The following is a 26,951-nucleotide window of genomic DNA, read 5'->3' on the forward strand; positions in this document are numbered from 1 at the left end:
CCCCACAGGACCACTACAGAGTAGGTATTATTTAGGTGGTGGATGATTCTCAGCACTGCAGTGACACTGACATGGTGGTGGTGTGTTAGTGTGTGTTGTGCTGGTATGAGTAGATAAGACACAGCAGCGCTGTGTTTTTAAACACCTCACTGTCACTGCTGGACTGAGAATAGTCCACCAACCAAAAATATATCCAGCCAACAGCACCCCGTGGGCAGCGTCCTGTGACCACTGATGAAGGTCTAGAAGATGACCAACTCAAACAGCAGCAATAGATGAGCGATCGTCTCTGACTTTACATCTACAAGTTGGACCAACTAGGTAGGAGTTTCTAATAGAGTGGACAGTGAGTGGACACGGTATTAAAAAACTTCAGCAGCGCTGCTGTGTCTGATCCACTCATACAAGCACAACACACACTAACACACCACCACCATGTCAGTGTCACTGCAGTGCTGAGAATGATCCACCACCTAAATAATACTTGCTCTGTGGTGGTCCTGTCGGGGTCCTGACCACTGAAGATCAGGGTGAAAGCAGGCTAAAAAGGTACGTAGATAAATAGATGGACTACAGTCAGTAATTGTAGAACTTCAAAGTGCTTCTATATGATAAGTGGAGCTGAAAACATGGACAGTGAGTGTAGAAACAAGGAGGTGGTTTTAATGTTATGGCTGATCGGTGTATATTTAATACAGTGACAGCATGGTGGCACAGCTGGTAGAGCTCTGGTTTCTGTCTGTGAGGACTTCCACATGCTCATGTGCTTCTGTAGTTTTTTTTTTGTGTACTACAGTTTACCCCTGTGCCCAAACACATGCAGCAGGTGAATTGGCCGTTCTACTATACCCTAAATGCTTTACATTCTGCTGACTTGTAGCTATTCATTTACTCTGACCGTCCCTACTTACTCTAATGCTACTACTTCAGTGTGTGTGTGTGTCTATACTTGATAACAAAGAGTACAGAGCACTGTTTCTAATTCATGCCAGTACAGCCTCCCCTCCCCTCACTTCCATTTTACTACATGAAGTGCATTATCTCAAACACACACAGACAGGAAGAGTGTGTCTCTCACATGCTCTTCTCCCCCTGGTAACGTGGAATGCGCTGCCCATCCTGTAGCTTCATGCCACAGGCTAGAAGGAAGTGAAAGAGTAAGTAGTGGAGCGCCTGGCCGCTTGCATAACCGCAGTGCAGCGTCCGCGTCCACAGCGTCCCAGATTAAACGCTGGAGGAGCAGAGCTGTGTGGATTAGCATGCTTTTCAGGTTGAGCAGGCAGGAAGGATGCATGGCAGCTGAGCAGCTTTGTTATCGAGGTGCTTGTATGTCTGCTAGGAGACCAGTGTATGCCCAGGCCAGGGTTCACTTGGCACAGAGCAACTGGCTCTTGTTGCAGGTTCTCTTGCCAAGCTGGCAAAATCCTGGATGCCTAAATAACACACAGCGTGCTCTGAACGTGAAGGGCTGATAGAGAGGGAGGGAGGGAGGGAGCAGCCTAGGGAATCAAAGAGTCTTTCTGCTTGTGGGCCTGGTGTACAAACTAAACCACGTGGGAACACACAGGGTGAGAACTCATTGACCCCTATTCTGCACAACATGCCTGGTGTGAATTGACAGTGTTACTCGTTGTAGAACCATCTGCATTTTATATTTATATTTATCTACCTACCTACTAGGGCTGGCTCGATATCACTTTCTTATGTCTGATACCGATACTGCAAATTGAGTATCTGCCGATACCGATACCAATCCGATATCGTCATTTCTCCTCTCAAACAACTAAGCAGTAATAATAAATTGTCTCAATGCACCATGGTTAAACTATCTATCTAAATAACAATGCTCAGACTGTGAAACTAATATTCTAAAAGAATAAATACAGAAGCTACAACATCAAACTTATGCAAAACTGCTGTTTTTATTTGAACTTTCACACACAGAACATTTAGCAGCATTCTTGGCTTGTTTAGCAAAAGTGTCTACAATTGGAAGATGTGGATGTCAATCAAACGCGATGAACCAATTAGAATTGACGCAGAGTTGAGATTTTTCCGTTAAAAGTTCTGTCACGTTTTTAGTTTAATAAAAACCAAAGCGCACTTATTAAAAACCCTGCTGGATTTTGAAGAGGACATCTGTGGCTAAATGGGAAACGGTGTAGTTTGTTTTATTTCATAACACTAATGGATTAACCGTTGAGGATGTGAGAGATCTCCAAGCCGGGACAAGATAGGTTTTTCTGTATCTCAGGTGAGCGATTTATCATTTATAAAGTGATTTTTATCGTGTTTAAACAGTGTTTTTAGATGTGGCAGTAGTAGATGATTTTTTTTAAATGCTAAAAGTTTAAGTAGATCAGTGTGTTTTAATTTCTGAATGGCTGTTGCAGAGGAGTTGTAGATCAGTGGCACATGTTAATGATGTCATCAAGAGTGAGTGGCAATAAACAGCACTCTGTTGGAACGTTTCTTTGTGTGTTATTTGCTTTACACACAAACAACGGCCTTATTTACATTAAGTGTTATTTACATTAAGTGTTATTTACATTAAGGAACAGCATCGGATCGGATTACATGTTTTTTTTCATTCCAATATCCAATCCAGTGATTTGGGCCAACATCGGACCGATACCAATACAGAGTTATCAGATCGGGGCCAGCCCTACTACCTACCTACCTATCTAGGTATATTTTATTTACATTAATACCTAATACCTAAACTTTTATTTAAGTGCATTGTTTTTATTTTTATTGTTTATGGACTGTCATATTCATTTTACTTTTCAGGATTGAATGTATTTATGTATTGTGTCTATAACATGACTGATGGGAGGAATGTAAACAAGCCTGTAAGTCTTTGCCTTCCAGTCTACTGTTCTCACAGAACTGTGATACAGCTCATTTCTATTTAAAAATGGCTACATTCATTATACTAGTAAGAACAATACAATATTGACCTTGAAGTTTCATTGTACTTTTTTAAAAAATGTTTATTTTCCATAAGCTTTGTTAGTTCTACCCTGTAATAGACTGTATTTCTGAAGTGAATTATGGCCAAAAGCAACCTGGTTTGGGGTTTTTGGTGCACCGAAGCCAGAAAAACAACCACCATAAGACATACAATATTTATTTAGGAACACAAACAATGATAAGTTAATTATCAGGTAGTCCACAAATATTGTGGGAATGGTATCAATACAGTCATAAAGGGGAAAACATGAAAATCTGTTTAGGAACGTGATCCCGAGAGACAATTTTGATTAGAAAACGGGTAAAATCAAAAAATTGAAGATTATTAAGTCAGTTCATGAAAGTTATTCATTTCAGCCTATTAGAAATGATCAAATCAACATTAAAAATATTTTTCAGATTTTTTTCCTTTTTAAATAAAGAGACAATAGAAATATGGATGAGACCTACCCTGAACTTTGAGACACATGTCCATCTCCCTCGTACCCCGTCCCCTCTCTAGAATATCCGGGGGAGGGGGCCAGAGGAAAGTCTAAAAAAAAAATCATTGAGCAAAACAAAGAGCTCACACAGAATTTCCCCCAAAAGCAAGAAACTACAAAATATGAGATATATTTATATATGAATACATCATGCAAAGTCTGCTTACAAACATGTCATAGTAGTCTGGTTGTGTGTAGTTATCAGTCTGAGTTTACCTGCCTTCCCAGCTACAAAACAACAGTCTGCACAAAACGCCTTTTGCCGAATACCCGAAAAAAGTAGTTACATGTTCAACCATGATTGTGAAACATCTGTTGGTCATTGTAGGGGACAAAAAAAAAAGAGTCCGGGTCAACGTAGTAAACTCACTACTTGCTCCGTGTTACTGCATTAGGAAGAGTAGCAGGGCCGATAGCCTATGGAAAAATCCGGCTTAAAAACGTTTCTGTTTAACTAGTGTGATTCCCTGATTGGCTGAGGAAAGTCAGGTGACCAGTGAGGTACGCAGAGTCCAGTATCCGTAGTAGAAAAGAAAATGTTGTTTGTGTGTGTGACTTGTGTGTGTAAATACCACACACTGTACACACCAATGCTTGTGATGAATACTATTCAATTTAAAAAAATAGAACGGCAATAACAGATCTCCACTCCTCATGCAACGTCAATTCGTGTAATGATTCGAGTACAGAAAGGACACAAGATGAAAGCTTGAAAAAACAAAGGTGATGAAAATTGCTGCCTTAGAATATATATATTTATATATGTCCATCTTGCAGAAAATACCAGAAATAATCCTTGGGCATGACGAGTCCCATTCGTATGTAACTATTATATTAAAAGAAAAACCCCTAGGAAACTCAGTTGCTTGCTTTCTCAGTAATACAATGTGCGCTTCTCTAATCCTTAAAATCATCTTTGCATTGGCTGTTCTTTACCTTCACTCCTCCCTAAAATGTCCATGTTGCTTGGTATATTCTTGCTCTCTCCTGCCCACCTCCTCCTTAGGTGAAAGGACAAAGCGAGTGACCCCTGCCCCCCCTCCCCTGGATCAAGCCCCCACCTTTTGCCATGCAGTCCTGCTCCTCATCTCTCAGCCTCCATTGCCACGCTGGCCTTCTGTTCGGCGGCTGCTTGCTGGTTGACGGTGGATGGCCAGCCCGGGGGAGGGTGAGCCTGTGTGCCCGGAGGGCCCTGAGTCCATAATCCCTGCTGGCTGGCCATGGGTGGAGTCATGCCCCAGCTGACCGGAGGTGGAGGTGGAGAGGTGGCCATGGACCCCATGCTGGGGCTGCCGCTGCCGAAGCTTTCTGAGGCCTTGAGGCGAGAGAACATGGTGAGTGCATCGGGAAAGTTGGGTGGAGTTGCCGGTGTGTTTGCTGGTGTGCACATCTGGAAAAAAGAAAAGACAGAATCAGACACATCTGTGCAAGAAAAGGCAAATTTTCCTGTTTGTAAAACAAAACAGTAAAGCTGTGGGATTTAGGCTGCAATCACATAATACACAGCAATACTGCTTTTGTGCTGGCTGTGTCATTTTTTCCTATGAAGAGAGGCATCCTGCTGCTAAGCACCACGCAGATTGGTTAATTTGATGCTCAGTTGTTGTTTTTTTTACATTTCATTGAACTTTGACCCACTTTCCCATTGACTTTCTCAAAGCACCGCCAATGAGACAAATTGTTTTTTTTTGTGAAATAAACAGAAGCAAAGTGCACACAAATGTCAGAAACTGATTTTCACTAAACACATAGATTTATACATAGATAAATACAGTCTTATCTATCTATCTAGTTAGTTAGTTAGTTAGTAGTTAGTTGTGTCCCACTTTAAATTACAACCATGGCAGGGCAATAATACAGCATGGCGACTAGTGAGCTGTGAAAGTTTGGACTTTAGATGGACATCCCACTTTTACTAATCCTGAAAGCACTTGTGGCCTTGTAGCTCTTTAATTAGATTCAATGTGCTGTTTGATTAACACTAAAGAGTGTCAAACACACTTCCTGTTTTATCTTTTCATGTATCCACATGACGACACTGCAGAGCTTCCTTGTTTTAAACTTAAATACATTTCATACAAAACTGCATGTGAATAAATCGTCAGCCAGCAAAAAGTGGTTTTCAGTACCATGTGAAAGATGCCAAAATATGCCCAAGCCTCGTGGTGAGCGATGTTCTTTTTATTCGACCCACTGCTTGTCCAGATCCCCCCAAATACACCACAAGTCACCACAAGACATTACTTCATATTAATCAGACATAACATTAAAACACACATTGTCCATTTTATCAGCTCAATTTATCATATAGGAGCACCTTGTATTTCTACAATTACTGACTGTAGTCCATCATGTTTCTCTTCATGCTTTGTTGGCCCCCTTTCATGCTGTTCTTCAATGGTCACAACTCTTCCAGGACCAGTACAGAGCAGGTATTATTTAGGTGGTGGATCATTCTCAGCACTGCAGTGACACTGACATGGTGGTGGTGTGTTAGTGTGTGTTGTGCTGGTATGAGTGAATAAGACACAGCAGCACTAATGGAGTTTTTAAACACTTCACTGTCCATGCTGGACTGAGAATAGTCCACCAACCAAAAATATATCCAGCCAACAGCGCCCCGTGGGCAGCGTCCTGTGACCACTGATGAAGGTCTAGAAGATGACCAACTCAGACAGCAGCAATAGATGAGCGATCGTCTCTGACTTTATATCTACAAGGTGGACCAACTAGGTAGGAGTGTCTAACAGAGAGGACAGTGAGTGGACACGGTATTAAAAAAAACTCCAGCAGCGCTGCTGGATCTGATCCATTCATACCAGCACAACACACACTAACACACCAGCACCATGTCAGTGTCACTGCAGTGCTGAGAATGATCCACCACCTAAATAATACCTACTCTGTGGGGGTCCTGACCATTGAAGAACAGGGTGAAAGCAGTAAGTGTAGAAACAAGGAGGTGGTTTTAATGTTATGGCTGATCAGTGTATGATGTGAAATAGCAACATGCATGTTTGACTTATGACATTAAAAGAAAACATCAAACCTGAATAACCTGTCGTCACCCTACCTACGTCAGTCAGTGTATGTAATAGTTTGACCACCTGACTTGATGAATAGTTTTTTCCCACACTTTATTTCATTTTCATGTTTTACTACCTCTTTATCCTGCTTTATCCTTGCCACACACAGTGAATCCAGTTTCCCCAGAATCACTGGGCACAATGCAGTTACACAACCTGGACAGGACGACAGCTTCTTAAACTTTTTATCCAATATCTACAGTATATGCTACATTTCCCTTTGCACTTTAACAACCTCACTGGCTGAAGAGATGCCACAAACCAGCACTTCTCAAAATCTTTACATCGGCCCACAGTGGCTTTATAAAGAGAACCTCAGAACGTATATAGGGCTACACTAATCCCCTTCTGTGATCATGACCAGAAAGCAGGACTCATTGTTGAAGCCATGAGAGGGTTAATACCCATTAACCTCCCAACCCACAGACACAACCAACTGCGTAACTTGAGCGTCCGGCCAGATAAACTGGTGTATTAGACCGCTGCGGTACCCAAGCACCCAGATGGAACTCTTTTCATCAGTGGAAGGAGTTTGAGTTGATGCATTTCCTATGTAGGTATTTCTCATCTAATCACACATGGACACAGCATATTATTTATTTTAATAATTATTAAGAGTGTACTGTCGGAGCTTTGCATTTATGTTATGGTACAGTGTAGCAATGTTTCCAACAGACCTTTCAAAAACAGAGAGAACACATGGTGCTGGAATTGCCCTACTGGTGATTTTTGATAGGTGTCATTAAGTATTTAGTAGTAAAGCTCATCATATTGGTGTCGGCAGATATATTCTAACACAGGAGACCATTAGATATCACTGAATTGTTCAAATGCTCCGTGCCAAATAGAAGTTGTTTCAAGGTGAGACATCAGACAGAAAAAAACACCACTGGTATCACTTGCTGCACTCACATCTTACATGGAGGAGTGATGGTGGAAATTAAAATCCATCTGCAATTCACACTGAAAAAGAAACGTTTGTGAAGAGTCAAGAACAGGGGCATTGTGGGGCATGCATACCAGCAGTTTTTAAATGTCTATGATCTTTCAATTTTCCATAGTGTGTTTAAATTTCACGTTTGCTGGGCCGAGGCTGTAGTGCATTCCAAAAATGAGATAGTGTGTAATATCCTTACATCCTATTCAGCCATAAACCCAACCATAAGCTATGTATGGACATCTTTTAGTTTTAGGAGCTTACACTTACAGCCCCTAAGCTTCTGTTTAAGGATTTAAATGAACAGGCTTTTAGTATTTTCTCATTACAGGAAAGAACCTGATTTATTTATTATTTTATTTGGATTTAGCGAGATATGTTAGTACTGTTCTTGTATTTCTTAAGTAAGGATCAGATAGAATCTAATGTTTGTTTGTTTATTAGGATTTTAACGTCATGTTTTACACTTTGGTTACATTCATGACAGGAACGGTAGTTACTCATTACACAAGATTCATCAGTTCACAAGGTTATTTCAAATGCAGTCCCGGACAATCAAGCGCCTCCAATTCACCTCACTTGCACGTCTTTGGACTGTGGGAGGAAACCAGAGCTCCCGGAGTAAGCCCACGCAGACACGGGGAGAACAAGCAAACTCCACACAGAAAGGACCCGGACCGCCCCACCTGGGGATCGAACCCAGGACCTTCTTGCTGTGAGGCGACAGTGCTACCAACTGAGTCACCGTGCCACCCGAAAAAGCCTAATAAGACAAACATGTAATAAATGTTGTTAATACACATTAGCCAAAAACACTAAAATATTTCTTTAACACCAGCTGATACTACAGACCCTGGTCAGACTGAACACAGAGATCATGCCCTCCCTTTCCCAACACACTTCCCTCTGTTTATTTGCAGCAGTGTCCCATTACCCATGCTACTTCCAGTTTCTGATCTGTGCCCTGGCATGTCGCACTCTGCCTACCCACTTGTGCTTTTCTGCTCTGCCACGACCTTGCACAACCTCTGCATTGTCCTCTTTGCCCTGGCTCTCTCGGTGCCACAAATCCCTCATTTACAAGAGATACACAATAGCCCACGTGGGATAGAGTTCACAACACCACAAGCACTACGGCTCTTCACCAGCAGCATTTTCAAAACAAAAATATAATCACCAGCTTGACATGAACGTCTGCTGCTGTGTTTATCAGCGTCACGCCGCACACAATCACTTCACTGCAGTTTTGTTCCAGACATAACAAAACAAGCAACAATAGAGACGTTTCGGCTGATACTACACTTTTGTGTTGTCTACTTATTTTTCCCAGGTGTTTGCTTTGCTAAGGGCAATCACCACAGGACAAGGTTGAGTCGGTGTGCCTTACCCTTCCTGACGCCTGCTTCCGGTGGCCCTGCATAGCTATGTAAAACAACTCCACATTAGCCACTTACCGCTGAGACCACATAGATCAGTTACAGTCAGAAAAAGTTCCTTTTCCTAGCAGACTTGATTCCTGCGACCAGAGGTGCTACATATCTGAAAAAAAATCTCACCATAAAAATGACCAGAGTGCCCCTTTATCAACGGTCAAAAGTCTCAAATGTTTTGCACTCTGATCCTAAGCACTGCAGTCACTTTGCTGTAGATGACTGATGCGTTTGTAAAGAAATATATTTTAATAAGGCCATCGATTGCCATCCACTGGCAAAGAAAGAATCAACTGATAAGCGCAGAGATAGCGCTGTGGTTATTTATTTATTTGGGTTTTAACGCCATGTTTAACACACGTGTCATTAAATGGCAAAATAGGTATTATGTTTCTGTCTGTTTATTTTATCTTGTCTTTATATTTTGGTCCATTTTAAATTTTCATTGTTATTTTTATGGCTGCACGGTAGGTTGTTGTCTTGTGTACGTGTTTTTTTTTTCAGGTATCAGGCACATATCGCTGTGGTAAAAATATGCCGGTCGAAGCGCCCAGGTGGCGCAGTGGGATATTCGAGATTCTGAACTCCTCTGTTCAAATTCAGCGTTGCCACCGGTCGGCTGGGCGCCATCTAGCGGGCATGATTGGCAGTGCCTGCAGGGATGACCAGGCTATGTGGGTGGGGCCTTCAAACGCTGTGTAAGGACCCTGATTGGCAGATAGAGAGGCGCCTGTGCAGAGTGCATGGGTGAAAAAGGGTTCCGCTAAGGACTGCACGCGGGTCGGAGGAGGCAAGAGCAGCAATATACCCACCTCGACTGCAATCAGGGATCCCCCAGCAGCGGAAGACAAAATGACTACGCTAAATTGGGAGAAAATTGGAGAAAATGCATAAATAAAATGGAAATAAAAAAACGCCAGTCGGGCATCTACACAGACATGCTTGCTGTCTGGGTTTTGGTTGTGGGATTGGGGTCGGGATGGCTGAACAGCCTAGCTATCGGAACATGCATTTGTCAGTGCTTACTCCGTGCCGGTCGCAAGCCTGGATGTAAGATAAGGAGGACTGCGCCAGGAGGGGGCATCCAGCTCAAACACTGTGCTAAACTGCACTGTGGCGACTCCTAAGAACACAGGAGCAATGTAAAGAAAAAAAGTAACAATGTTAGACAAAGCTTTTAAAAGTAAAAAAGCATCAGTAAATAACTCCATCATTCCAACGAGACGAGGAAAAGCTGTTCTAGTGCAGCGTGCAATAAAAACATGCAGCAAAGCCACATCTGTGTTGCTATGGAAATATTTTGGTAGTGAGAACAGATGCCTTGCTGCGTTCGATTAAAACAAGGTCCAACATCTTGCACTCCATTCTGTTTTATTAATAGAATTTAAAAACATAGTCCATTTTTCTGTGGGAATTCTTAATATAACAATCTCTAACATTTCTCAAGTGACACTGCAGTGAACCACACTGCATCCTGACTGTGGATGTGAACGGTCCTGACCCTTTTTTTTACCTCCGCATTTTTCTTTCTGATTCCAATATTCAAGCCAAGAGAAAAGACTGATAATGACTGACTATTTGCAAGCAACTTATACAAGACGGTAGTAACATTCTCTATGATAATAGAAAGACACTGGCTGAAACTAACAAGATAAGGCAGCGTTCACATGATATGCTGCAAAACCCATTTCACACTGGGTGTGCTGTTGTTTCCTGTGGGGTGAAGTGATGTTGCTGCTGTGCTACCTTAAGTGGTGCTTAGACACTCAGCTTTTATCATTCAGTCTCATTGACCTATAACCCCTTTACCACTAACCAATGGGACAAAACACCACCAATGAGACAAACTGTTTATATGACGTTAACAGAAGAGTAGCCCAGAAATGGACTAGTGAAACTACTTCTCACGTGTTTCACAAAACCCTGAACTGTTTAATCCAACCTTAAATCTCGCACAACATTGTAGGAAGATTTCAGAATGGCGACCAGTGAGCTGTGAAACCGGGTTTGTATTTCAGATAGTAATGAGAGTTTCCTCATCCTGGAATCACTCTTCGTGGCTTCGTAGCTCTTTAACAATACAGGATGTATTGAATTTACCCTAAGAAGTCACTTTATTCTTTGCTGGGTTTTTTAACTTCACACGTCTCACGTCTCCAAATGACGACAATCACAAAGCTTTTATGTATAAAATCAATTACATTTCAAATAAAACTGCACATGTATAAGCTGCCAATACTGTGACAGCCAGCAGAAAGCTGTTTTGATGTGTATCACATGGATCATTCAGGTCTGCATATGTGATTTGCTGAGGTTTTAAACAGCCGGATGTCGGCCTGACCTAAGTGCACCTGATATCAGGCCTAATAACAAACAAGAAATACATAATAAAAAGCATTAATGACACTAATTGACACTAATTAATCTTATTAGACAAATAAGATTCATTTCCTGACAAGGACTTTGTAAACAAATGCTTTTTGTCTCATTACATTGGTGCTTGTGATTTTGCAGCTATAAACAAGCAACATTTCTACCACAGGCAAGTACTGGCAGTAATGCAGGATCAATGTGTCCATCTTCCCTCTACAGAAACCACTCTCATGTCCACACTTGCACCAAGCTGAGAATCCCACAGGCACTTGGTAGAGCGGCACACTTCACCCCCTTTCCCTCAACAGTTCCACCACCAACCAACTGACTTTATAAATAAGACTGGCTTCATGACCATTCGACTCTATCAACAAGCCCGACTGGGATTTATAGCTTTCACACTCGCTTTAAAACAGGACTTCCTTTTCCCTTCTGACACAGTTACATTATATTTACAACAAAAAACAAAACGCTGATTTTAGATTCCTCACTGTTGTGAGGACGACAAAATTCATCAGGTCTCATACAAAACTATCCAAGGACTAGTGATACAATACTGATGATATTCCTTCTATCCTGCCACACACACACACACACACACAATCTACGGAAGGGTTCGAATAAGCATGAAAAATGAATAGCACAGGAGCTTGCAGTGAATGTAATGATGATGTTTGTAATGGAATAATTTATAATGCACTGCAGGCTTCCAACGTAAGACAACAATTATGTTAAATCCAAAAGCATGAGGTAAGGCGTTAGGCTGTGGTTCTCTCTCAGGGTACGCTGTGTATATATCAGAGTGTGAGCCTGACAAGAACACACTGCAGATCGACCAGAATAGCACAGTGCCCTGATGGGAGGATGGACCTCGCGCTCTGGTCATTCATTTTGATCGTGCCGAAATGTCTTCACAATGCCAGTACTAATGTATAACAAAACACTGGCATGGTTTCATTACACAGAGCTAATATCAGTATTAACAAATTCTGGCCATGTAAAAAGCACAATTTAATAAATAATAATAAAAATAATAGTCTACATAGTGCCTTTCACAAGCTCAAGGACACTTTACATGAGTTAAAACATACAAATGTAAATTTATAGAGCTGTGAATTGACGCTGAATTCATTTCTGTGGCTGAATCTCAAATGCAGTTCTACTGTAATTTAGTGCACTACATAGACTATAGTGCATGTAAAAACACAACACATTTTAAAAACATTTGAAAAAGAAAGCCATAGTAATTATTTCAACTAAATGTTTTTTCTTTACATTTCTGTGGAGTAGTAAACCGCCTCTTCTTTGCTGAACTGCTTTAAATCAGACAGTCTACTCTGTGTTTTTGGGGAAACTGCTTATTAAATTTTTTATCTCAATACCACCACTGGTTTAAAACAAAGACTTTCCAATGACTAATTCAGAACCTTAAACACTAAGTTCTAACTATATATATTTTTTTATTTTATGGTCTATTTTTAGGCATCTAGAATTTTTTTTTGCATTTTATATCACTGCAATGTTGTATTATTATTATTTATTATTTATTCGGATTTTAAAGTCATGTTTTACACACTTTGGTTAAACTCATGACAGAAACTGTAGTTACTCGTTACACAAGGTTCATCAGTTCACAAGTTTAAGGTCAAACACAGTCATGGACAATTTAGTATCTCTAGTTTACCTCACTTGCACGTCTTTGAACTGTGGGAGGAAACCGGAGCTCCCGGAGGAAACCCACACAGACATGGGGAGAACATGCAAACTCCACACAGAAAGGACTTGGACCACAACATCGAACCCAGGGGATCGAAGGTCCAGGGGATCGAACCCAGGACCTTCTTGCTGTGAGGCGACAGTGCTACCCACTGAGCCACCAGGCCACCCTCGCCCTGCTGTATAACTCAATTACACTTCAGCCTCAGCTCACAGACAGATGATTTTTTATATATATATTTAATATACCTTGAGCTACACCATTTCACTTCACTGGTATACTGAATGTTGATAAAATGTTCCACATGAAATGTTGTAATTGCTTTTAGCAGACAAAATGAGACTCTCACTGCTTACAAGTTTAACATATGATTCCCCAAATTCATACTGACAAGTGTGCACACATTTAAAAAATTCAAATGTTTTATTTGTGCTGCGGGTCTGGAAGCAATAAAGGTCCTGGGCTAACATTAGGGAATATTGTGTTCTGGCAGCGGTTTGAGGAAAAGCCATTTTCTCTTTTAGCATGACATGGTCCCTGTGTGCAAAGCAAGGTCCATTAGGAAATCATTTGCTCAGTTTGGAGTGAAGGACAGGACACTAACTGGCCTGCACAAAGCCCTGACCCCATCCAACACAACTGGAAACATCAACTCTCATTTCTGAACTATGGACATTGATATGATGTTTAAAAGAACACAGAGACCCATGAAACTTGGGGTCCACATACTTAAAGCCTTACAGTGTCCTCGCAGTGTCCTATTTATAGAGCTTTAGTGTTCAGTCTAAAACTATGATAAAATAAGACTGCAATTCGCAGTCAGAGAAATGTATAAATATTTCACCATTTACATTTTACCTTCACTGCATTTAGCAGATTCTTCTTCATTCAAAGCAACTTTACAACTGCGACTGAATAGAAGCCAAGAAAATAAGAGTTAGAGGCCTTGCTTACGAGCCCAACTATGTCAGCCTGACTGTGGTTTTATATATATATATATTAGGGCTGTCAAACGATTAAAATTTTTAATCGCGATTAATCTCAGAATTTCATATAGTTAATCGCGATTAATCGCATTAAAAAAAATCTGTGTAAATGTTATAGAAAACAAGGATTTTTAAGTGAAATGTTACAATTAAAATGGTGAACACATTTTATGCTAAATGTACTGATGTTAAAAACTGCTGGGACAAGAGAAAACTGTAAGGGAGTTTTATTCACTCACATACTAGGCAGTAATACTATCCAATGGTTTGATGGACGTTTCTACACGAAGTGAGTGTGTTTTGACCCTTTGGGGCTTCCATAGTTCATGGACAACGTGCTTGACTCAGCTGTCCGGTATTCTTTACCGTAACAGAATAAGTTTATTAAAGTGTTCTGCTTCCGACAACTTGTGAATATAGCGTGTATTTATTTCTTTATTATGCAAGTGCAGATGCTACGACGCTCTTTTACATTTTGTTAACAAACCGCAAATGAAAAACGGTGGCAAGTCCGACATTAAAACGTTTGTTCTACCAGTCAAGTCTCAACATGAACTAGAATTTGCGTTAATGGCACTATTTTTTTTAATCGCGTTAAATTGAGATTGCGTTAATGCGTTATTATCGCGTTAACTTCGACAGCCCTAATATATATATATATATACACTGATCAACCATAACATTAAAACCACCTCCTTGTTTGTACACTCACTGTCCGTGTTATCAGCTCCACTTATCATATAGAGGCACTTTGTAGTTCTACAATTACTGGCTGTAGTCCATCTGTTTCTCTACATACTTTTTTAGCCTGCTTTCACCCTGTTCTTTAATGGTCAGGACCCCCACAGAGCAGGTATTATTTAGGTGGTGGATCATTCTCAGTACTGCAGTGACACTGACATGGTGGTGGCGTGTTAGTGTGTGTTGTGCTGGTATGAGTGGATCAGACACTGCAGTGCCGCTGGAGTTTTTAAATACTGTGTCCACTCACTGTCCACTCTATTAGACACTCCTACCTAGTTGGTCCACCTTGTAGACTTAAAGTCGGAGACGATCGTTCATCTATTGCTGCTGTTTGAGTTGGTCATCTTCTAGACCTTCATCAGTGGTCACAGGACGCTGCCCACGGGGCGCTGTTGGCTGGCTATTTTTGGTTGGTGGACTATTCTCAGTCCAGCAGTGACAGTGGTAAGTGGAGCTGATAACATGGACAGTGTGTGTAGAAACAAGGAGGTGGTTTTAATGTTATGGCTGATCGGTGTATATACTGTATATACAGTGGGGGAAATAAGTATTTGATCCCCTGCTGATTTTGTAAGTTTACCCCCTTACAAAGACTTGAACAGTCTATAATTTTTATGGAAGGTTTATTTTAACAGAGAGAGACAGAATATCAGCAAAAAATCCAGAAAAAAAACATTAAATAAAAGTTATAAATTAATTTGTATTTAATTAAGGGAAATAAGTATTTGATCCCCTACCAACCAGCAAGAATTCTGACCCCCACAGACCGGTTATGTGCCCATGAGGCACACAAATTAGTCCTGTCCCTGTATAAAAGACTCCTGTCACAGAATCAGTTTCTTCCGTTCAAATCTCTCGACCACCATGGGCAAGACCAAAGAGCTATCAAAGGACGTCAGGGACAAGATTGTAGACCTGCACAAGGCTGGAATGGGTTACAAGACCATCAGCAAGAAGCTTGGTGAGAAAGAGACCACTGTTGGTGCGATAATTCGAAAATGGAAGAAATACAAGATCACAGTCAATCACCCTCGCTCTGGAGCTCCATGCAAGATCTCACCTGGTGGGGTAAGAATGATTCTGAGAAAGGTGAGGTCAGTCCAGAATTACACGGGAGGAGCTTGTCAATGATCTCAAGGGAGCTGGGAGCAGAGAAATGCTGGATATGACCCCAAGAACACCATCCCCCCAAGAACACCACTGTTGGGAGCATCATCCGGAAGTGGAAGGCTCATGGAACTACTGTTAACCTTCCACGACCTGGACAGCCTTTCAAAGTTTCCTCCCGTGCCGAAGCGAGGCTTGTCCGAAAGGTCAAGGCTGACCCAAGGACAACAAGGAGGAAGCTCCGGGAAGATCTCATGACGGTGGGGACATTGGTTTCAATAAATACCATAAGTAATGTACTACACCACAATGGTCTCCGTTCCAGGCGAGCCCGTAAGGTACCTTTACTTTCAAAGCGTCATGTCAAGGCCCGTCTAAAGTTTGCTCATGATCACTTGGAGGACTCTGAGGCAGACTGGTTTAAAGTTCTCTGGTCTGATGAGACCAAGATCGAGCTCTTTGGTGCCAACCACACCCGGGCCGTTTGGCGAGAGGATGGCACTGCATATGACCCCAAGAATACCATCCCTACAGTCAAGCATGGTTTTATGATGCAACCCTCCTTATTTTTATCTGGACTCTGGACCAGCATTAGAAGCGCACTGACAAGTGAACCTTTTACTGGCAAGACTGTTCTCCCACAGCCAATCATTACAGACATAGCCAATCATGATGCCAGTGTAGACACTTGACCAGCCAAAAGCACATTGAAATTCTAACCCCAGGTCTCAACAGGATACAGGATATACAGTGTATCACAAAAGTGAGTACACCCCTCACATTTCTGCAAATATTTCATTATATCTTTTCATGGGACAACACTATAGACATGAAACTTGGATATAACTTAGAGTAGTCAGTGTACAGCTTGTATAGCAGTGTAGATTTACTGTCTTCTGAAAATAACTCAACACACAGCCATTTATGTCTAAATAGCTGGCAACATAAGTGAGTACACCCCACAGTGAACATGTCCAAATTGTGCCCAAATGTGTCGTTGTCCCTCCCTGGTGTCATGTGTCAAGGTCCCAGGTGTAAATGGGGAGCAGGGCTGTTAAATTTGGTGTTTTGGGTACAATTCTCTCATACTGGCCACTGGAAATTCAACATGGCACCTCATGGCAAAGAACTCTCTGAGGATGTGAGAAATAGAATTGTTGCTCTCCACAAAGATGGCCTGGGCTATAAGAAGATTGCTAACACCCTGAAACTGAGCTACAGCATGGTGGCCAAGGTCATACAGCGGTTTTCCAGGACAGGTTCCACTCGGAACAGGCTTCGCCAGGGTCGACCAAAGAAGTTGAGTCCACGTGTTCGGCGTCATATCCAGAGGTTGGCTTTAAAAAATAGACACATGAGTGCTGCCAGCATTGCTGCAGAGGTTGAAGACGTGGGAGGTCAGCCTGTCAGTGCTCAGACCATACGCCGCACACTGCATCAACTCGGTCTGCATGGTCGTCATCCCAGAAGGAAGCTGACGCACAAGAAAGCCCGCAAACAGTTTGCTGAAGACAAGCAGTCAGAGAACATGGATTACTGGAATGCCCTGTGGTCTGACGAGACCAAGATAAACTTGTTTGGCTCAGATGGTGTCCAGCATGTGTGGCGGCGCCCTGGTGAGAAGTACCAAGACAACTGTATCTTGCCTACAGTCAAGCATGGTGGTGGTAGCATCATGGTCTTGGGCTGCATGAGTGTTGCTGGCACTGGGGAGCTGCGGTTCATTGAGGGAAACATGAATTCCAACATGTACTGTGACATTCTGAAACAGAGCATGATCCCCTCCCTTCGAAAACTGGCACTCATGGCAGTTTTCCAACAGGATAACGACCCCAAACACAACCTCCAAGATGACAACTGCCTTGCTGAGGAAGCTGAAGGTAAAAGTGATGGACTAAACCCAATTGAGCACCTGTGGCGCATCCTCAAGTGGAAGGTGGAGGAGTTCAAGGTGTCTAACATCCACCAGCTCCATGATGTCATCATGGAGGAGTGGAAGAGGATTCCAGTAGCAACCTGTGCAGCTCTGGTGAATTCCATGCCCAGGAGGGTTAAGGCAGTGCTGGATAATAATGGTGGTCACACAAAATATTGACACTTTGGGCACAATTTGGACATGTTCACTGTGGGGTGTACTCACTTATGTTGCCAGCCATTTAGACATTAATGGCTGTGTGTTGAGTTATTTTCAGAAGACAGTAAATCTACACTGCTATACAAGCTGTACACTGACTACTCTAAGTTATATCCAAGTTTCATGTCTATAGTGTTGTCCCATGAAAAGATATAATGAAATATTTGCAGAAATGTGAGGGGTGTACTCACTTTTGTGATACACTGTATAATAAGATAAAAAATCTTCCACTGTGCGATATTAAAAACATATTGTTTCAATACTAAACATTACGTAGAAAACACAAAACTCAACACAGAAAAGAGGAAAACAACTGCCAGTTACTACAGAGGAAGTAAGCGTTACGTATCTGTTGGTGTATATGTGCTTGCTTGTGAGTGGATGAATGGTTGCTGCAGTGTTTGGTTATTAACCTGGCTGTTGACACACCACAGAGGATTTTAGAGTAAAACAATGGGCTGTTATTCTCTCTGTATTCTCATTTGCTTCTCTAAATAGTCTGCCGGAAAAAATCCAGTACTCCTATTTAAAGGAGGAACACAATGTTATTAGCAAAAGCCACTGGTGGTATTAGTTATCCATGTGGTGCAGTCAGAAAAAAAGGCTGGACAATCCCTAAGGTTAAATCAAAGTGCTTAGGCACACCACATAGCTGAAGAGTGTCTGACTAGCATAAGACTAGCTTTTGTATGTTACACACATTCCAGTTCAAGGAGTCCTAAAAAAAAAAATCTGTGGTTGACGTCATGCAAGCATGCAGCAGAAGTGTAAGTGTGTGTGTGTGTGTGTGTGTGTGTGTGTGTGTGTGTGTGTGTGTGCGCTACACATATATGTTCACGCATCTGCTTCTTTGCAAGCCAAACCATTCACTAACGTCTCAGAGTTCCAGGAAGTCGGCTACTGGAAACACAAACACACAGGCATGTAAATCTGAAACATCTTCACCTTGCAGGTCTGCTGTTTATAAACTAAAAGCTCTTCTCTGGTCACAGCCCAGGAAAGTAACACATGGTTAAAGTTACGAGAACATCACACGCCTTCTTGCCACTCCCAACGTTGTGACTTGACATGTCAGGAACAAAGCCTTCTAACCTCTAACATGTCTGCATTTGTTGTTTCAATCCTACTTGATAGTTTTATTTACATCTTTGCTTTTTAAACTAAGAAGCATAGTGTTCATAATCTATTTTTTTGTACAAAACGTGAGCTCAACTCAAGACAAAAGAGCTCACTTGTCCTTTAGATACTAAACAGTAAATATCAGTGAACTGAGACACTTCTTGACAAAAACCTGATTTAAAATTCAAATATTTGTAAAAATATACTAATCATTCATACTGGGGCGGCATGGTGGCTAAGTGGGTAGCACCGTCACCTCACAGCAAGAAGGTCCTGGGTTCGATCCCCAGGTGGGGTGGTCCGGGTCCTTTCTGTGTGGAGTTTGCACGTTCTCTCCGTGTCCGCGTAGGTTTTCTCCAAGTGCTCCGGTTTCCTCCCACAGTCCAAAAACATGCAAGTGAGGTGAATTGGAGATACTAAAATGTCCATGACTGTGTTTGATATAACCTTGTGTGAACTGATGAATCTTGTGTAATGAGTAACTACCGTTCCTGTTATGAATGTAACCAAAGTGTAAAACATGACGTTAAAATCCTAATAAACAAACAAACAATCATACTGAGCAGCTGTTTAGGTTTCATGTGTCTCTCAATGACTTGACCCTATGGTGTGTTGGCTAAACCAAAATAAAATGGCTTTTACTTCTGTCCTAGATGACAATGGCATAAGAATAAATTACAGAGTGAAATATTTGCGGGGTGTGTGTGTGTGTGTGTGTGTGTGTGTGTGTGTGTATGTATGTTTTGTAAGGGTTACGTAGTGGTCACAAGGTAAACTACAGAAGCAGTTAGTGTTTTCCACCACCATCATGCTATTCTATGACGCAAGAACTAGGGAGTTTGCCTTGTTTTTATTCCTGAGCAGTAAATATTGTGGCGAGGTGAAGACCTCTTGGGGACGTGAGTACTCGGCTTGTAAGAGGAATGTAAACAAGCCTCCAAGGTTTTTTTTCCCTCAAACTTATAATAGACTTGTTTTGATCACACTGTTTCAACAATAGTGTTTCACATTGCTCTTTAAATGTGTACTCATTATTTGCACTAGTAAGATCAACTAAATATTGACTAACAAATCTTTATAGAGTTGAGAACAGACTACACTGAATAGAAATAACAGAGTGAATGGTGCTGCATTATTAGCTACACAATGACTGAACAAAATGATGAAACCAATCAAAAACAAGACTAAAATAATAATTTAGCTGAGAAACAAGTAACAACAGAACAGTTAAGACATGACTGGAGACACTTTTCATTTAATACACCAAATAAATATTTAACACTGGCTGGCTAACTGTAATTGAAGAATCACAAATAAAATAAGATTTATTGTACAGCCATAATAACTGGGATATGAACGGTGTGTGGCGTGCCGAAGAACAGCTGGATAGCAAAATAGATTTTTAAATGTCATTAACTTATACTAAATTATTTCAATTCATATTAGGTTAGGAAACAATGACAGTGCATTTGTATGGTTAAGGTTATGTGGTATTTGTTGGAGGCAAACAAATATGCACCATATCAAAAGATTCACTCAACTGTGCCATTACGTTGTATTGTCATGTTCTCAGGCCATGTGAATTATTTTTACATTTGGTTGTGTAACATTTACACAATATTTCTAATGTTAACAGTTTTTGCACAGTTTTCAACATAGTCAATTACACAATGAATCATTTAGATGGATGCCAGAGATTTTGTTGTCTGGCTGGCTTGCAGGTGTGTATTAATTTTTTAGAATACGACAAATCATTAGAACCAGTAAAAAGATAACACTGCTCCAAATCAATGCAACTGACCACCTTTCCTCATCAGCAAGTTCAACTTCATCTTTTACACAGTTAGTACACACTAAAACCAAAAGCATGCAGCTTTTGAACATACAACCCTGCTCATTTGACATTGTGGGAGTGTCTGTGGGAATGTGTATTCACTGCTGAAATGTTTGGTGAAGGAATTAAATGTTATTAAGGTGGAAAAAACAACAACAAATAAAAAATAAATCTTAGTGGTGATTATGGGTAAGGTGTGTTTATGTACTAGGCTTCAATTGAAACTAATATGAACGGAGTAATCTTAAATAAAAAATTATATCTATACTTCTATTCTAACAGGGTTTAAGCAGATCTGTGTTTTTACACTGTTGTTTGTTTGTTTATTAGGATTTTAACAACATGTTTTACACTGTAATTACATTCATGACAGGAACGGAAGACACAAGGTTCATCAGTTCACAAGTTTATATCGAACACAGTCCTGGACAATTTAGTCTCCAATTCACCTCACTTGCACGTCTTTGGACTGTGGGAGGAAACCGGAGCACCCGGAGTAAACCCAAGCGGACATGGGGAGTCTTACACTGTTGTATGTCTATACTAAAATAATGTTCACAGAGGAAGCGCTCCTGTACGTCGCTCTGAATAAAAGTGTCTACTAAATGCTGTAAATATAAAATAGAAATTTTCATTCATCTTTTGTAAAATGAATTATTTGATTTTCTATTATTTGTCTTTAGATTTTGTGTTAAACTTGTGTTATAAAAATTTTGTAACACTTTATTCAAAGGTTTAGGTTGTGAACAATTAAAGCAACCCGAACAAAGCATTTTAAAGCATTTTAATGTAGCCATAGCGAAAAGTCAGTTAAGGTGTTAGAACAGAAAGTTTCTTGAGTTACAATATGTTTCATCTCATTACATCATTTCATACTAATGAATCAAAACATCAAAAGCTGAAATTTTAAACACTGCCAAGTGACCATGGTATAATCAAACAAACCCAAAAACAATATCTCTTAACTGTCCTGTAATAAAATAAATACTGATGTTATTCATCTCCACCTATATATAGTATATTACAGTATACAGTATTTGTTACGTGGTTTTGCATTTTAGGCTATGCGATAATTATTTTTGACAGTTCAGGGTTTGATTAACCAAATTATTGAACTGATAAAATTATGGCAGGCATACAGAGAAAAAAACCCCCTTTATTTTACACATTTATTTACATTACACCAAGAATCTACCTATTAATTATTTACAATATTTTAAGCTGATACGAAGATGTTGAAAGACCCAGTTTAGCAAATAGTCATATAAGACTTAAACTTGGGGTTGGTGGGTGTACAATTGGATGACATGATAAACGTATTAAACCTTTAAGTGAAATACACAAAGAGGTTATCATACAGTAAACAGTGTTTTATGGCATTGGTATAAACACTTGGCAGAGATCTCAGAAACTGTTGTGAAGATTTATATATTGCAAATTCTTTTTTTATGTACTTGAGGTCAGTGAGATGTGAGGAAGCACTTGCAGCCTCAGTTCTGTCAATCATAATAAGTGTGGCTGTGCTGTGGAAATTTTAGAGCAAAGTGGATTAGGGCAGTATAGCTAACCAGTGCTGATAAGCTGGAGGGGATTAGTTAGTTTGCTGCAACTCTTTGCTGCTCTGTGCTACAAGTGCCAAAAACCAAACATAAATCTGGTAATGCTGCATAAAGCTGATCTGAATATAACTTTGAATGAAAGCTTATAGCTACTCTAGTTTAAAATGCTTCTTTTTAGGGCATCAGGTACTCTTTTACTAGGACACCACACTTGTCCAAAGAGACTTACAGTTATGACTGAATACAGTTCAAGCAAGTGAGGGTTAAGAGCCTTGTTCAGGGGTCTAACAGTGATTTTTTTCACCTGCACAAGGTGAACCGAGTATGTTGGACAGAGTCATGCACTGCTGTCCATTATTCACCATTTCTGTGTAGGCACCTTCAATTGCACAATTGCAGCAATAATGAGGAATCCTTACTACCATTCCTACCAACAGCCACACTGCCTAAACAGTTGATAGCACAGCTAAGATTCAAATGGATTTCAGCAGTGTTGGGCTAGTGCATTAGCATTAGATCGCTGCACCACCAGATATTGAGAGTCATATTTAAATAAGCTAAGTGTGACCCAATAATAAACATTCTATTCATCTATGGTCAGTTGGTGCTCAATAGAATTGATATGATATATGATGTGAAAGGGCTTTTTTCTAACTGAAAATGACACACACACACTATGTGTGTTGTGTGTGTGTGTATATATATATATATATATATATATATATATATATATATATATATACTGTATATATACATATATATATATACACATTTAAACATGTGTGTACATGTATTGTTTAAGAACAAACCTGTGCAGTGTGCAAAATAGTGGATCTAAAACATGACTACATACAATTTCACTTTTTTTAATAAAACAGAGGGTTAAAAAACTTGTTTTTTCTTTTTAGAACAGAATATAATAGAATGGTTTTAAGGGCCTTGCTCAAGGGCCCAACACTGGCTGCATGGCAGAGCTGGGATTCAAGCTCTCAACCTTTCAATCGAGAGTCCAAAGCTCTACTCACTAAGCTACCACTGTTCCATAATAGACAGGTTTTAATAGACGGTTTGATTAAGAAACTGTTTCATGATCTGTGTTTTATACAGTAAATTGGTCAGTGTGTACAGGATATTATTTTTTTGAAAATTAAAAGAAGCAGGGCAAAAAATCAAAGGATGAGCCTACTCTGGAAAATCACTGAATGGAATTAACAAAATGTAAAAAATATTATACATAATGTGTTTACAATCAAATGAATATTTATATCAAGTGCATTAATTATAAATGCAATGCAGTATTGGAAAGGTAAGAAAATGCAAAAAGGCAATGCTCTTCAAAATACAAGTGTGTGTGTGTGTGTGTGTGTGTGTGTGTGTGTGTGTGTAATGTTTTAGAATCTAGCTGAGCGATACAGTGGATCTTAACAATGGCCGTTTGTGAGTGTGTGTGTGAAACCGGAAATATGGGCTTCTTAAGAAAAGGTAAACAGTGCACAAAGCCTGATTCACTCAGATACTGAATGGTGAAGTCTGACTGCTGTTTACACGCAATTACACAAATATGAAGTGATTTGACGGCCTGTGTGTGTGTGTGTGTGTGTGTGTGTGTGTGTGTGTGTGTGAGACGGGGTTCAGTGCGCCATTATCGGTGTACAGTGTTCATGTCGGTGCTACAGTAAAACACAGCACTGCTGAACGTGTGTTTATTTCTGGAAGCCCTGTGTCTCCGCAACATGGCCGACACACACACACACACACACACACACACACACACACTACATTGTTATTGTTAGCTCGCTATGCCGCTTTCTCTTCTTACACGCCTTATAAACGCCTCACATGACATTCGAGACCATTTTGAGATGAAAACAATGACAATAAGTGATATAAATACAGGCATTTTTGTGACACAATGAGCTGTTTGTTGTTATTACTTACCATTTGATGATGGTGACCGTATGGGATATTAGTCTCTTGAAAAAAGGCACTGAGGGCTGTCTGTAAAGAAATGTTACGAAAAGATTTACATATTGCGTCGTGTATTTTAAAAAGCTAACCTAATTGGCTATGTTATCGGTCATTTTGGTCCGTTTTAGTACAGAACAGTACAAGTGTGTTTTGGTTTCATTCATGATCGACGAAGACGGTTACTAAATATTAACAACAACAATAAACAGAAGAAAAGCAGAAAGCTGGAACAGAAGCTTACAACAGTCCCATTATAGTGTTTATTGTTAAGTAAACGCTTATAAGATAGTATCAGTGCATATTATTTATCCTGATTCACTATAAATGAAGTGATCATTTAGGGCAAAACAATATAAATCATGTAAATATTAACAACAATAAATACAGAAGAAAAGCAGATAGCTGGAACAGAAGCTTACAACAGTCCCATTATAGTGTTTATTGTTAAGTAAACGCTTATAAGATAGTATCAGTGCTTTCACTATAAATAAAGTGATCCTTACGAGCAAAACAATATAAATCATGTAAATATTAACAACAATAATAAATACAGAAGACAAGAAATAAAGCAGATCAAGCGTACAACAGTCCTATTATAGTGTTTATTGTTAAGTAAACGATTTTAAGATAGTATGAGTGCTTACTATTCACAGTTTCACTAAAAATAAAGTGATCCTTATGGGCAAAACAATTCAAATCACGTAAATATTAACAACAATAATGAAAACAGAGGAAAGGCAGATAGCTGAAGTACTGCACACCAGATCAAGCCTACAACAGCCACATTAGAGTGTTTATTGTTAAGTAAACGATTATAAGATAGTTTGAGTGCTTACTATTGACAGTTTCACTAAAAATGCAGTGATCCTTAAGAGCAAAACAATTTAAATCATGTAAATATGAACAATGAGATTGGACCAGGCTAATAACACTGATTGTACAAGCTTTGTACCAATATTTCCAGTCCTACACGGTGGTGATAATAAGAAGGACTCTGCATTGATCGCCACATATAAACACAGTGGTCGGTTAGTGATAGAGACTGAACCTCTCTCACCTCAAACTGCCAGTGTGCCGCCTGCAGAAGCTGCTTGGCCTGATCTGCGGCGCATCCAGCTGTCAGGACGAACTGGTTTATCATCACTTGATGTTTAAGTTCATCCATGTTCGCCGGAGTGAATTTCCGAGCCGCGGACGGTAGTGTTTGGTCTGGGGATTCAATTTTTACGCTGATGTTGCTCCCCCTGTCCTCCTTCACTCGTCCACCATTACAGCCGGCTGAGCAAACACAAATATTGACTGTAGCAGCGCTGCTGTAAGAGCCAGCCTCTGATTGACGGCTTCAGCAGCCAATAGGAAGCCAGGTACAAATGTGGGACTTGTAGTCCAACATAATCCAGTTTATCTTCGTCTCACGACGGGACTCGCTTACTCTAAATAATAATAATACATAACATAACACGAGTTGCTCAATATACACCACAGATATATCGATACTATAGCAGAAGTGAGCAGTTTTACATTTCTAGCACGGTTTTAGAGGTCAGTTCGCGGTCTACACTCTGTAGCCAAACTACATTTCCCATCAGCCCACTCTTTGTTTGTAAAGTCGTCGAAGGAAGAATATTGTGAATGACGGCCGGGAGCGTCCAATTCCCACCCGAGTTCAGCCGCTACCTCGCCAAATATGGTAAACAAATCTAGCAGCACCAATTGCAGCGCATGGAGCAAAATAAAAAGTCCACGCACAGTCATGAGAGTGCTTTGGGGCAGACCTGTCTCCACTACATTTGCGCAGTCAAGTCAATTCTTTCTGCTGACTGAAATATACAAGATGCGATGACGTTAGGGTGCATGGTAGTGTTCAGTGTGAGAGAGAGAGAACATGTTAATACATTGATACATTTTTTATTAGGATTTTACATTTACATTTTCAGCATTTAACAGACGCTTTTATCCAAAGAGACTTACAGTACTATGGCAGTATATTGTCTAAGCAATTGAGGGTTAAGGGCCTTGCTCAAGGGCCCAACAGTGACAATCTGGCAGTGGTGAGGCTTGAACCAGCAACCTTTAGATTACTACTCCAGTACCTTAACCATTACGCTACAACTGCCCTGCCCTGATTTTAACTTCATGTTTTACACACTTTGGTTACATTAATGACAGAATACGTAGTTACTCGTTACACAAGATTCATCAGTTCACAAGTTTTAATGTCAAACACAGTCATGAACAATTTTGTACCTCCAATTCACCTTACGCGCATGTCTTTGGACTGGGAGGAAACCGGAACACCCGAAGGAAACCCACGCAGACAGGACCCAGAAGGCCCCACCCGGGGATCGAACCCAGGACTTTTTTTTGCTGTGAGGCGACAGCGCTACCCACTAAGCCACCATGCCACCCCATTATTGATAAATAAATAAATTATATAAAATGGACCAGTACTGCAGACACACAACAATCTAAAAAAGTTATAAAGATACACAGTTACATTTA

General features: G+C 40.4%; 1 protein-coding gene across 1 annotated transcript; it reads right to left on the reverse strand.

Moving 5' to 3' along the window:
- Positions 1-4,471: 4,471 nt before the first annotated feature.
- ubald1a (UBA-like domain containing 1a) lies at positions 4,472-25,722 on the reverse strand. The gene is made up of 3 exons (XM_063003155.1): positions 25,507-25,722; positions 24,420-24,479; positions 4,472-4,845 (listed from the first exon to the last, which is right to left on the reverse strand). The coding sequence occupies exons 1-3, from the start codon at positions 25,612-25,614 to the stop codon at positions 4,540-4,542; spliced, it is 474 nt and encodes a 157-aa protein (XP_062859225.1). The 5' UTR covers positions 25,615-25,722; the 3' UTR covers positions 4,472-4,539.
- Positions 25,723-26,951: the final 1,229 nt, after the last annotated feature.

Source organism: Trichomycterus rosablanca, chromosome 10 (assembly GCF_030014385.1).
Source record: "Trichomycterus rosablanca isolate fTriRos1 chromosome 10, fTriRos1.hap1, whole genome shotgun sequence".
Classification (NCBI taxonomy): domain Eukaryota; kingdom Metazoa; phylum Chordata; class Actinopteri; order Siluriformes; family Trichomycteridae; genus Trichomycterus; species Trichomycterus rosablanca.

Excerpts from the sequence above, each read along its gene's own strand:
- ubald1a (XM_063003155.1), bottom strand. The coding sequence starts at position 25,614 with ATGGATGAACTTAAACATCAAGTGATGATAAACCAGTTCGTCCTGACA. Across the intron at positions 24,480-25,506 it reads CGGCACACTGGCAGTTTGAG|ACAGCCCTCAGTGCCTTTTT; the intron begins GTGAGAGAGGTT and ends ATTTCTTTACAG. Across the intron at positions 4,846-24,419 it reads ACGGTCACCATCATCAAATG|ATGTGCACACCAGCAAACAC; the intron begins GTAAGTAATAAC and ends TCTTTTTTCCAG.